Genomic DNA, 13949 nt, shown 5'->3' on the forward strand with positions numbered 1-13949 from the left:
CAAACTACAACAAAACTGACAGCTGGGCAGGTTGATGGTTATACAGTATGAAGAAAACAATGATAAGTATTGTGAAAAAAAAGGAAATGACTAGAGAAACACAAGAACTGACTCGCAACTAAAACATACTCAATTAGTACCATGCCAAAAGGTTTGTGCACTACTGCTCACGGTAGCTTTTACGTTATTGTGGACTTTTCTTTTTAAGTGTTTCCTACCTTTGAAAGCAGCACATAAGGATCAAGGTTGTTTGAATAAATTAGTTATGAGTCAGTGCTTTGTTCATTTGGACTTCCATTTTTCCTGTCATTTTCACAATGTGGTTAAAAGATGGTCACCTGGGTGCTGATTCATTGAGTGGCTGTGGCACCGCCCAATTCAGCGTTTGGCACGGAGGCAATGCCCGCAGCTCTGGTACCCCAGGGTGGTTCTGGAAGACCTTGGAGTACCGGTACAGACGGTTTCCTATAAAACACAAATAATGTCTCTTGACCTCTGTACAAATCACCTGACAACCACTCCCTAAAACCTGCTGGGGAGGAGAAAGCTCAATTGCATAATTGAGAAAGCTCTTCTCATGGTAATGGCAGCTTTTTTGGTGCAGTAAAACCTCGTTAAACCATACCCGCTTAAACAGTAGTTTCGTTTTAAAAGTAGTAAAGTCAAATTCCCGACTCAGCGGCCATTGAACATAATGTGTTTTGTATCCGCATAAACCATACCAGCTGCTGGTAGATCATTCCACTCTTGAGAAAAAGAGTAAGTGGACCTTAGAACTTAGACGCGCTCCTTATTTAGTATAAGTAAAATAAGAATATGATGTATATACCTTCCATTCGTTTTGGCAGCACTGGATCACTGGGAAGCACAGCCGCATTGGTGGTTTCAAAGAAAGGTGCAATCAGGCCTGTTGTTGAGTACTGAACCAGTGCATGCAACAGCCAATAGCAATCTGTAAAGAAATAGGGAAACAATAATCTTTTGACACAGATACTTAGACAGGTGCATTATGCATTCCATGTCCCTGCAAATGTATGCATGCAAACAGAGTAAACATGGCGATACGATGCCATGGCACAGGAATGAAGAATGACACATCTCACTTTGCAATGAAACCACAAGCCCTCAGTGACAAGCATCGTTTAACGAGCAGCCATTTAAAAGACAACAGAAAAAAAAAAAACAAGAACCTTTCTGGATGTGGGTAGTGTCAATGCAATTAGAGTCTCCATAGACAGCAATGCGCCCAGAAGTCTTGGAACTGCCAGTTTGCAGTAAACCAAGGATAGGAACCCCTTCCACATGATCTGCCTTCTTCTCCAACACTTCTTGGCCTGAAATGTAACAAAGGGTGCTGTTTAGTCACCTTCGGTTCACTTCACCCAAGTACAAAATGATACTGAAACATATAATTACAGGCAGTTCCAATTTATTCCTTGCAATGGAGAGTTTATTCATACAAAAAACAATGAAATGTTACGTGAGTGAAGATATATTAGTATAGCAATGAATTAATTAATAAATGGTTTACTCAGCTATCCATAACTGAAAACTCGCTCTGGAGAAATAAAAAATGCTACTATAGGCCTTGCTTTATAAGAATTCTGAGGTATCCAACTCGGTGTAGCAAGAACACTGCATTCGGCTTTGTGGAGCTAGTTCAGTCTCTGCCCTGGTAAGCCTGAAAGAATGTACTTAAAAAAGAGAGAGAGAAAGAAAACTATGTTGTGAACACGATTTCACCAGTGGCCCACCCCCACATCACTACCTCTCTCTACATTTTTCTATTTTGTCCCCACATTCCAAATAGTTTTCTGTTTCTTGCCTTTCTTACTTCACGAAGAATGTGCGCATTTTTCATCACGAGTGACTACATTGTCTGGAAACACAATGTGGTAGTTTTCATGCCTTTCCTCTGTTTAAGTCTCCGTAGATTTCTGTCGTCCTCAACAGCACCTTGTTGCCACACCTAAATTAACTACAGAACTAACAGGCCACAGATGATGAGGCCTCCTTGACAAAGATAGGCCTCTCCAACAGATCGTTGGCCAGCCTGTCTTGGGCATTTTGTCCTAGTCCACCACAATCAAGAACAGAGTAGAATTCAGATCCACAGCCAGAATACAATTCAAACCTTGATTGGTGAGTGATCTCCGAATCAGAAGACCATTCTCTGGAAACTTGATAATGCTTGTACCAGAGGCATAGTACACTGCAAAACAAAGAGCCCATAAACAAGAGAGGAAAAAAAAAAAAGAAACACAGAGACCTACAAAAGACAAGGCACTTAAATCACTACACACTTAGTTGGCACAATATTGGAACATATTCTGTTCTTGCAACAATTTCTTTGCCATTCTGTTATATTAAAAATTATCTTAATTAGACTTACTCAATATGTTTACAGTAATCCATAAAAGACAATGAGCCTGCCCTGTAGAAAAGGTTCAAATGGCTAACTAGTGGGCATATACAATATGCACTCATCATAACCATCTTGGATTTGGCATGAATGGGCTTTAATAAGCTCACCAAATATTGTTAGAGACTGAGTCGAAGTAATAAAATAATTACATAATAATAAGAACTGATAACACGATTGTGCATTTGTGGTGGTGCATAATACGTGCATGTAATTGTTATTCTCAGGCCTCTTATCAGCACGGCAAGATGCTGACAGGCCATCAAAATCTGCAGGAAACCAACTGTTGGCTCGTCGTCTGCATTTCCTTTGCATAGACCTCATCATGATTTCATCTTTTCACCAATATCTGTGTGTATGCTTACGATGGATATAATATATAATGAACATATTCTTGCATCTGATGCGACTTCGTTATAATCTTTGATTCGACTGTATATGCTTTTTTTACACCACAGCAATTATGACATTAACATGGCAATATTTACTCATGAACAGGTTGTAAATAAACTAGAATAAACAAACATAGCTTCTATAAGAATGAAAGAATATGGTGTAATTCAACGGTCTGGTGCCCCACGCTTCATTGTTTGTATGGTTATTTGTATGGTTGTAACTAAAAAAAAATCGAGCCCCTCGGATTCCCTTATTTTTCTTGTTCATGACCCAGGACTGGCATTCAGGTGCCTACTGTAAGCAACTGCATATCGAGTCACGCTTAAGGTTGGCTTACTTTTATGGTCTCCAATGGTGAACTCCCCTTCATAGACATAGTCACCTAGGCCAATGTTCCAGGATGACAACAAGTCATTGAACGCTGGAACATTTGAGCCTCCAGTGTCAGGCATCCACCACTGGCGTGTATTCTCATCAAAAAACTTGATCTTGCGCATGACAGAAACATTGTACCAGTCGGCAAACACCACCAATGACAACCCATTCTCTACGTCACGACGCAGCTTGGCCAGCTCCTCAGGAAAGTATTCTTCTTCAAGATCAACAAGCAACAAAGTTCCTGGAAACATAAAAGTAGCAAATTATGGCTTCTATACTAACAGTACTTAAAGTGCAAGAATACTCTTCTTAAGTTTTGTCACAGCCTGCATAGATAGAAAAGCTTGAGGGCAATCAATGGGATTCTAGCTACAGCAAGGCGTTAGTATCAGCTTTCCCCTGTTTCGCCCCTTTTGCACATTTCAATTTTGTGCAGAATGATGAGACGTACTACACTCCTGATTGCATAGCCTCGGCATTGTTCAGTCGATGCACTTATACCGGGTCACTTGTAGCACTCGTAGAAGGTGCAAGTCCATCATTACCTTTAGCTATACAGCCCAAAGAACACAAATGCAGCCACTAACGTGACTATCTGAAAGTACAACGTGTCTAGACTTGTCCAGGAGTAAGTGCATCTACTGATGGCTGAGCGCCAACTCTCTCAGCTGCATTCCAGTGTGTTGCACCGCCGCCACTACTTTTATTTCATTTGCTCCGCACCAGGCAGCGCGGTGCTTCCCTAGGTCCGGAGCGGATGACGTATGATGCACGCTTTGTCCTCTCCCCTCCAGCCTCGCTGCACCTGTGCTCCCTCTCCATGATGCCCTTCCTCTCTCGTGACGTTAAGTGCTTCCTCTCATCTCCATTTCTCAAACGGGTTTCTGTTCGCATGAGCACTCTAATGCTAATGCGTAAAAGGTGCTGTTTGTTGCGGCTGCAAGCCGTAGAAATTAGGTATCTAAACTGACTACATCACAAAGTGCCAGAAAAGCATGGACACCAGTTACAAATATGAATATGGAAACTATCTAAATTTTCACTCTTTGGTCAACTGCAACCTAGGAATAAGCTTCAATAACTTCACAGTTGCTCCACTGTTTTCGCACACTGAACGCTGATCTGCATCAATACTGAACAAGAAAGACTTGGACTACTGCCTGACATTGGAGACACCAGTATTGGCACAGTGGTATCGTTTCCCACCACCAAATGCTACCCCTGCCTATCATTAACCCCTTAAGGATGGAAGACGAGCTCGGCTTGTCAAGCGCAAACTTATTAGCAGACGAACGAGACCAGCTTGTCCAGCACTTCTTTGTTTTTCATGCAGGCCTGAAGACAATTTGAGCTCCTGTGTTGCTCCACGCTTCTTCCAGATGGCGCACATTTATTTTGTGCTTGTTGTAAATAAGGTCAGATGGCTCAGTGAGCTGTTGAAGATTTGGAGTATAGGCACACTTGTGTGCAGTGAACCCCACTTTTGCTAGTGTAAAAGAAAGCTTCTTGCAAGTAAAATTTACATTTCTAACTGAAATTTTCCCCATTGCCTTGTTTTATATGATTATCAGAATCACTTGCACGTAAAAAAAATTTGCGTCATTCTTACAAGCTTTTTCATTTCTTTGCCGTCCTTTAACAGTTAATGATGTTTCTCTATGTTTGGTTCTGCCAGAGGCACAGCTTTGGACAATGCCCATTGGGTAAATAAGTTAGTAAAAGTAGCTGCATCTCATTTTAATGAAATGGCAGTAATATCGCCTACAGAGGACCATAATGTATATTTGTGGTGAAGGTCATGAATGTCTATAACGAAGCAATAGGAACGAATTGCAGTGACCCTTAAACTTTGCCATAATGAGGCTTAACTGCACACACGACAAGGGCCAGGTATTTCAGGAAGTTGAAGAGCAAGCAGTCTTTTCAACAAAACTGCAGGCTTCCTGCTTCTAGTGTAGGAACATTTAGGTCAGATGTATGCGACAGTATTTTGTAGCTGCTAAGTGGGTTTACTTGTGTTCAAAAACTGTTGCAGGGCCTCTTTAGGATGGGAAAGAAATATGGCTATGACACCTTACCATAGCATAAAAGCCAATTAAGTCACTTCTAGACAAACAACAATTATGTAGCCCTGCGCACAGTAGCAAAAGAAATAATGCACATTTTCCTCTGACTTGTTAATGAATGATAGTTTGCAAAATTTGCAATTACTCCTTTTTCTGCTGCTTGGTTCTGTGATGCATAATGAATGCTTGGTCAAAAGCAGTGGAGACGTAATTAATTCCTGCTACCATCATTTCTCAATGCAAAAACCAGATAGTAGTATCATAAGGAAAACAGAGGGGAGGAGTGGCAACATTCCAGAGAACATAGTGCACCACAACAAATAGGAAAACAAAAATAATTTGAAGAAAGCATAATTCAGAACGCATACCATAGTTTTGTGCATCAAAGCAGGTGAATGGGAAACCTGCAGACATAAGAGAATGTTTCAATACTCATTAATACCAAAACACACTTCACAAAACACAGAGCTGCACTTAGATTCTAAGCAGCATGACAATGTGTTGTGCTTACCAAGAACTTCAATATAATAACCATGATTTCGTAAATGCTGGTACATGTCCTTAAAGTTAGTGTGGATGTGGTCTCCACTCCTGCAAGGGAAAGCAAACTACCAATTACACCAGGAAGAATTCATTTCATTGAGAGAATAGAGCTGTAAAAGTGAAAAGATGGGCTGGTTAATTCATGACATGTTGACAGCACAATTTACATTTAAAACAAATTAAATTATGGTGTTTTATGTGCCAAAACCACGATCTGATTACGAGGCACGCCATAGTGGGGGGCTCCCGAAATTTTGACTACCTGGGGTTTTTTAACGTGCACCTAAATCTAACAATATGGATAACACAGACTCTGAAAAATGAGCAGTGCACTGAATGGGCAGTGTAAGTCCTGAACGCAACCCATGTGCCATTTGTTTAAACAAAAGCAAAGCCTTCTGTGTGGATGAAACCAAGTGTATGTTGATAGCAGCAACCAGAGATACCTCCAGTATGTTTTTTTTAAAAATTAGTTTGAAATGATTAACTAACTTTGTAATTGCTACATTTACATAAAATATGCGATTACCATGTTTTAGAACAAATACAAAAATATCAGTCTCAGTTGTTTGCGGCATGCTACTGATTGCGCAGCTCTCGTTTTCAAGTTTAAAACAAAGCCCAAGAAATTTCAAGAACGTCATGGCAGCCTCTGCCTTGCACGCCACAGCAGTGATGCTGCCAATCACACTGCCAATGAACTAAACACGCTCCGTGCCTAGCCTGCCAGTTGCGTCGACCTGACAGTGTGTTCATGTCGTTATGGTCAAGAAATTACGGCTAGCAGCTAGCCTCATGGTTAGCCTGAGCACAAGACCAATTGTGACAGCAATAAGCAGCCTGCCGAATTCATCAAAAACTGCAGTGCAAGCTATCAATTTGCCATGTGAAGTCAACCCAACAACTCGGCCTCCCACTTTGCCACTACAATGTACTGTAACACCATACTTTCCGAAACAGACTATGACTGATACCCTTGATTGATACCCTTCTGAACTTTTTAACATGGCTAAATTAAGGGTTGAATTTAATTAATTGAATACATTTGGCTTTTATCAATATAAAATGTTATTTGCTCAAGATGCTCTTATCTTTTTGACTAATTCAGATTGAAAAATAATAAATATGGCAAAAGTGGACAAAACTTTCAAATGTCCACTTGCACAGAAACATTACTACTGTGCTAGTTATCATAGGGAAACATGCTGTTCTTATTAAGTGGGTTCTTAGTACAGTTGTTCAATGAAAGAACTGCTCGGTGAAATGTATTGTGGAAAAAGCAAAGTAATAGCTTATTAGCTTGTTTGTAAGGAACTGTTAAAGGAGTTGAAATCCCTTGGGAACAGTTTTAAAATTTTGAAACCCTGTAAAATAAAAAAGCCCTGAATGACACGGAACACCAACAAAATTAAGCTATGCTTTGATTTTATATGATCTTTTCTTTCTTTCAGTTTATTCACGACGACTTCCGGACAATACTGCCTTAGAAGACATGGATAAAGGCTCAGGAAATGCCTGACATGGCCGTGCCACCCTGGAGGTGAGGCAGCTACATGATATAGTGCAGTAGCTGTATACTGTAAACCTAACGTAGTCAACAACCGATTTTCCGGACATGCCCGATAATTCGGACGCCTTCGCAGCACAGTCACGTACCCCAGAGAGTCAATGTATAAGAACATCTAAAATTTCGGATGCAGAAACCTTTCGCTGTTTAATTTTGCAGACTTTCTGCCGCGACCGCAGGTCCGAAACTCAATTAATCGAAGCCACCACCGCCGCCACATTGATTGTTTCGCCACCTCAAACCGGCTCTCTTGTTCGCAGATCCACTAGAAGCCGTAGCCACCACCAGCTAGGCTACTAGCAACGCCACTTTGACGTCCGCTACCAAGCTTCTTGCTGCTTGGTGCCGCATTTGTCATTGAAACGCGCTGTCAGTAATGGCGCTGACTCTGCCTTGTAATCCTCACCAATGGCTTCGAAGCTGGGAAAGCATGATGCATTGCATAATGCTGGTTCCCTAAAGTCAGCTTCGCCTCAATAAGCGAAGCTGACTAAGCGAAGTACTGCAGTGAAGCATAACAAAAGTGTGAAGGGGCAATTGTCACGGGGCACAGTATGTATTCCTTCATTATACACGCGAGTACCCGCTGTCTCCTGTCCCAGTACGAGCACCGATACGCCTAGTATGTGTACTGGCAGGATTTAGGAGCTATTTCGGACGTGCCTGCGGCGATTTGAGCCCTTGGGGGCTGTAAAAGACATGCATTCAACTTTTCGGACTGCTTGATTTTTCGAACGTTTTCGTGGCCCCTAGGGAGTCGGAAAAATCTGACGTTGACTGCATATACAAAACATGTGCCTTACCCAATACTTCCTCAACTACAGTAAACTGAAATACAGGAAAAGAGTTAAACAAGTGTTGCACATGCTGTTCGTATGACAAAGAATACACCTTTGCTCTTGCATATATACAAAGCAAATTTTGTTAGAATAGGTCAGCATGTCAGGACACTGATTTATATAATACCGGTTAAGACTTATCTGGTCTTACCAATCTAAAGGATCTGTTTTTATTTTCAAGTTGTCCCTTGGAAAATAGCCTGGAGGATAACGCAAGTTGTGATACTGATCCCACAATATGCGCTTGCTGAAACAAACAAACACAAAAAGAAGATGCATCATATGTTCTTTTCATAAACTTATTAGTTTCACCCCAGCAATATGACTGCACTAAAAGAATAAAGAAGGTTACCTGCGAGGTGGGGTCGGAATAATCTTTGCCTTAATAGGCAACTTTAGATTTGATTTCCGTGGTTCTGTCTCCCCTTCCTAAAAGGAAGACAAGAAGAATGTCAACTTTTGCAATAAGAAAGGTAAGTCTCTGAAAGAAGACAAAAGAAAATAACATGAAAGCAAATGCCAGATGGCTACTAAGTGAATGCAATGAAATAAATTTAACAGTATGCTGCCATCAGAATAAAAAGCAATATAGCAATAACTGAAAAAAAAAGAGAACATTCAATTAGTAACAACAAAAAATAAAGATCAGCAAAATGAGGCAAAGAAGGACTGGACAAAATTCTTAAGTGTCAAAGCACAAATAAAATTTAAGTTCCGCGTGATAAAGAACTTATCACTCACACTGACAGCACTAGAGCTTCGGCCTGCAATATTAGCTAGACAGGGCAGGCCATGCATGCTTGGAAGCCCAAAACTGCGTGTGCCTCCAATCTATGAAGCTTGCCTCGAATCTGCCAAGCTATGGGGAATCAACGGAGTAGCCAAATGGTGAAAGCAACCTCCTCATGGGAGCCCCACCAACACAGTCATACTGTATTCATGTGGAGCATGTTCCCCGATAGTTACTATGCTTGTGCACAGATGCAGTGCTCATCCAAACACATTAGGCTTCTCTGGTTTAGCTTCGTCTGCTCTGGTGGGTACCTCATGTTCACATTCTTTATCGTTCTTCACCTCTCTTTCGAGAGATGTGTGGTCGTTTCACTTGGACATTTATTCTTGCTCATGCGCATGATGCCTTTGAGATCCTCAAGTAAGTGTTTGACTCTCAAGCAGAAGATACAAGATATTTTAGGAGATATCAACAATGAAACAAATGCTGGAGTGGCTGCATTTGCTTTGCAACACAACTGAATGCAGCAGCAGCAACAATAGTGGCCTCATATAATTTCTGAAGAAGCTGAAGCGCTGTACCCGCGCCGTTCCTTTCAGTCCTGTGTCATTTTTGTGCGCTATAAAGTACTATGGGTCACCAATATGCCCAAGCATATGCTCCTTGAAAAAGGCCTCGCCCACCTTCGGCAGAAACTTGCAGCAGGATAAACGGACCTCAATTTTTTTTTCAGTGCTACAAGATACAAGGCTGGTCATCATAAAGGTGAGATTGCTGGGGTATCTCTTCATATGCTTACACAGTGCTGCCAAACAGTTGGGATGCTACATCCTAGTTTTTGTTGCACATCTGCTTTTGTCAAATAACCACTTTATATAAAATATTTCTGTCACCTTTCCTCACTAGCATGGATGTGGCTCAGATGCCGCTGCATGGCGCATTGAGTGGCCAATCTCCAATGCTGCTGGGCTGTTGTTATCCCTGGGATTGGCCACTTGGTGCGCATGGCATGGTGCCATCCGAGCCATGTTTGAGTCAGTTAGAGTGAAAAGAACTTAAAATGAAATAGGTAGAAAAATACGGTCCTAGCGAGAGAACAAGCAACCATTACCTCATTCTTGTAATGAGCTGCTTCTTCAACTACTGTGCCCAATTAACTATGTCATCATTTATATTTATTTAAAAAATTTAATTCAAAGGCCTTAATTGTAAAAATTGCGCCAAAGCCATGATCTGATAACGAGGCACGCCATAGTGGGAGATCCTAATAATTTTGACCACACAACGCACAGTATGATAGGTGTTTCTGCATTTTGCTCCCATTGAAATGCAGCTGCCACAGCCGGGATTTCACCCCGTGACCTTGTGCTTAGCAGCACACCATAGCCACTAAGCCACCACGGTGGGTTGTTTTGTATAGGAGTCCTGCTACGATGAAGTACCGACATAACCACTACTTTTCGCAGAATTGTCTGCGTTTGTTATAAGTGGGTTCAATCACACTACCATTACAACATACAAAGTAAATGTGACATTCAATTGCACATTGTTTTGATATATTTTTGCCTCCAAGATATGTGACACACTATGTTGTGGTCACAAATGAGAGCAGTGCAAGTTGTCACTCCAGCTTGCACAGCCTTGCTTGCCAAGCACAAACAATAGTTTACATATCTATATGTGCTATCTGACCAGTACATGTGTCCAATGGTTGCTGCGCTACCAGACCCACAAGCAAATTCTGTTCTCTGAGCATTAGCGCTGTCTGAAGTGCCTTACCCCAGGTGAGGATTCTACAGTGAGAGACACGTGTCCCTGGGCAATGCCTTCCCACTGTGCAGCTTCTGCAGTCACCAGGAAGTGGATGGAAAGGAAGCCTGACCAGGGCCACAGCACTTCAGGATAGCCAAATGCAAGCTCCAAGTAGTGGCCATGTTCCGGAATATAGGGATGCCACTCGGGCTGGGCAAGGAACAGTGGACGTTAAGCCAACAACTTTTGTCATACACAGATTTAAAGGAAACAACCACAATGTGCCAGGACAACATTGCCAGCTGCACTGCTAGTGTGAGACAGATCCATAGCATTAGATACAATGACACAAAGGGGAATAGCTACAATAAAAAGATGAAAGCAACTTGAGCAAAATCTGTGCTACACATAATGGTAATGAATTTTTCATTCCTAGTTGGCGACTCATAGGAGTTAACACACCGAAATTCCTTATTAGGCAAACACTTATGTGCTGCCCCATTTCAGCAATGTTTTCTTGAAGCAAAAATCTTCAGAGCACCTGTTAAAAAACTAAATATAGCGTACCTGCATAAATCATTGTAGCCATGCAAACCTGAACACTACATTAATGCTGTCCCTTTCAAAAGTAGTCACTAAGGCCACAGTAAACCTAAATGATTTCTCATCAATATCAGCATATGCAGGATACATGCCTATAACAACTATTGGACATAAAAGTATTTTCACGTTGCAGCAAGGCTTGACTGTATTTGCTATATTGTAGTTAAACTAGAGCTGACTGAGTTCAACTGAGTTTTAACACAAAGAAGAATAGAAATCACAGTTAAGATAGCCCTCGTACATGTATTACTCACCTTCCCCACAATGCGACCTGATACACCCATGCCATTGAGAATTGTGACATTGGCAATGATGGGCAAGGCACCATGGTACAGTGGCTGGGTGCAGTAGGGCCACATGTAGGGGCACTCACTGAGGTCCAGATAGCTGGGACTCAGTGTTGCCTGAGGACGGTAGTTGACCAAAGCTCGGTAAGCTTCAAGCAGCTGCAGCTTGCCCCAGCCTTGTTCAAACATAGGGTAGCCCTGCAGACGGCCAGCTGATGCCATCAGAGCCTGCTTCACACTGGCAGGATTCAGTGCTGATCCCAGATGCAATGCTCCACTGCAACAAGCATAATGCAATAGCACATAAGTTTTCTTGCAAAATTAAATTCTGGAAACTCGGCTATGTACTATTACTATATGTAATGTATATCTGAAGGACAGATGCTCAAACAAACAGGTATAAACCCTATGTATTTGGTTAGAGCAATGTCCCCTATGTGCGTTCAGTGATCCGAAGCCTAGCAAGCACTGGTGATGACTACAATAAACAGGGCACACAAAGAGGGCTATTGTACATTTGCCATTTCAGTACCTTCCTAATGCTGCAAGCTAACAGAAACTGCCAGCAATTTATCCCTTACTGCTCTACTGGGTGATCATTTCTAGGCTTTATGGAATATTTAAAAATCACCTGCGGCAGATAGCATAATTCTAGTTCTTCAGCTGTATTATTCAAGGAGGCGAACATCACTTGCATGAGAAATTGAGACATTTATAGAACTAATTTACTAAAAATAACTCATTAACTTATTTAATTACTTTATGGCACATATTGCAATTAACAAATTGTAGCCGATGAGTTTGTAAGTCGTATCCACTTAAATAAATTTTCAGGATCATGCCAGTTTCGGGATATTCATTCCCAAAGTGCACAATGAAACACTAGGGCATTCCAGTTACTCTTGTGCTTCAATCCATAAATGAGCATTTTGTTAAAAAGATAAGTGGGACAACAGTGCATTTTTACTGCAAGTTTGACGGTGCATTTCTCAAAAGCCGTGCCATCCTCAAAAGTTGTTACAAGTGGATATGCCTAGCAAGCTCCCTGGCTACAATTAGTATACTGCAATATGTGCCATAAGGTAATTCTTTAAGATGTCAATTAATTTTTGTTAATTAGTTTATTATGTGTTGTGAATTTTGATGCATGCAATGACTGCCTCTGAATAATCCAGCTGAAGGACTAGAAAAGCTATCTGCCACAGGTGATCTTTTTAAATTCTGTAAAACTTAAGAATGACCACCTCGTACATAGCCCAATTACTTGATTTGCATTCATTAAGTAGTGCTGTTGTGAAATGCGAAACATACACCAGCACACATTTAGCACAAAAAGCAAGCACTCGTAGGAACTTGTAGAAGCCAGCTCAAATATTAGAAATAGAGTGGATTACACTTGCATAGCACTAATATTAAGATTACCTCACTGCATGTGAAATGCCGCCCAGTGCGTGAATAATATTTCAACTTGTTGACCTATATATTGTCAGGTAACTGAATAATAATAATTTCTAGTGCCCTTAGCCCAAACTAAAAAATAAGTAATTTAACTTGCAAGCTTAAGAGTATGCTGCAATACACTTCCCTCAGCTCTTTAACTCGCAAGCTTAACAGTACTATGTTACAATGAACTAGCCTCACCTCATGAGAAGTGTCACAGCTCCAGCAACCACCGGTGAGGCAACACTGGTTCCCGACAACGACCGGCACGATCCTCTATGTTGATGAGGAATGAGGCAAAACATTATAAAGTGTACAGGAAGCCTAATACACATACTCAAAATGGGCAAAATTTTAAAGAAATTGTGAATAAGAACAAGAAACAGGAAAGAAGCTAATGTGCAAATCAACACAAAAGCAGCTGGTATATCGAGAACCACTGCACCGCCAATGCAGCAAAGAGCAAATATCCTTTACCTAAGTTTCTAAAGCCACTTTGCAGATAACCAGAATTGTTGCTGAAACACATGCTTGGGCCCCTATGCTATTTTGGAGGCTTCAAAATTAGATATATTAAGAGGGACAGTTCTGCCACCCCTGAACTGCAGAGCAAGAGCCGAGCTGAGTCGGTTTTTCTGCATTGTTGTTATTCATTCAGCTCTGTCAAATGACCAATTGAGTTCGAGCTTGTCATGTTCTCATAACTTATTGAGTGCTTAATCATTAGAATTCCACACCAAAGCATGCACTCACTTTGCATCTCGCTCCCCATCATTTTCAGCTATATTTGAGCTAAAACAATGTTATGTGTCAATTATGGAGATGCCTGTCATCTGCCATGCTGCTTCACATCTGGTGACACAATCATACCTGGTGACACAAGAATATCTTTTATTGAAGCATACCAATCCAGGAGATTCTCC

The 13949-nt window shown here is 41.3% G+C and overlaps 1 protein-coding gene across 2 annotated transcripts in view; it reads right to left on the bottom strand.

Moving 5' to 3' along the window:
* The window catches only part of S1P (membrane-bound transcription factor site-1 protease), a 59970-nt gene that overhangs the window by 20337 nt on the left and 25684 nt on the right, over positions 1 to 13949 (bottom strand). For both annotated transcript variants that reach the window (XM_050195341.3, XM_055062668.2), the window contains exons 13-24: positions 13228 to 13302; positions 11554 to 11863; positions 10724 to 10906; positions 8564 to 8640; positions 8363 to 8458; positions 5774 to 5853; positions 5631 to 5666; positions 3156 to 3437; positions 2135 to 2212; positions 1191 to 1334; positions 830 to 952; positions 339 to 465 (exon numbers count right to left, since the gene is read on the bottom strand). In XM_050195341.3, coding sequence (XP_050051298.2) covers positions 339 to 465; positions 830 to 952; positions 1191 to 1334; positions 2135 to 2212; positions 3156 to 3437; positions 5631 to 5666; positions 5774 to 5853; positions 8363 to 8458; positions 8564 to 8640; positions 10724 to 10906; positions 11554 to 11863; positions 13228 to 13302 — 1611 coding nt within the window. The remainder of the gene's footprint in view (positions 1 to 338; positions 466 to 829; positions 953 to 1190; positions 1335 to 2134; positions 2213 to 3155; positions 3438 to 5630; positions 5667 to 5773; positions 5854 to 8362; positions 8459 to 8563; positions 8641 to 10723; positions 10907 to 11553; positions 11864 to 13227; positions 13303 to 13949) is intronic.

Source organism: Dermacentor andersoni, chromosome 1 (assembly GCF_023375885.2).
Source record: "Dermacentor andersoni chromosome 1, qqDerAnde1_hic_scaffold, whole genome shotgun sequence".
Taxonomy (NCBI): Eukaryota; Metazoa; Arthropoda; class Arachnida; order Ixodida; family Ixodidae; genus Dermacentor; species Dermacentor andersoni.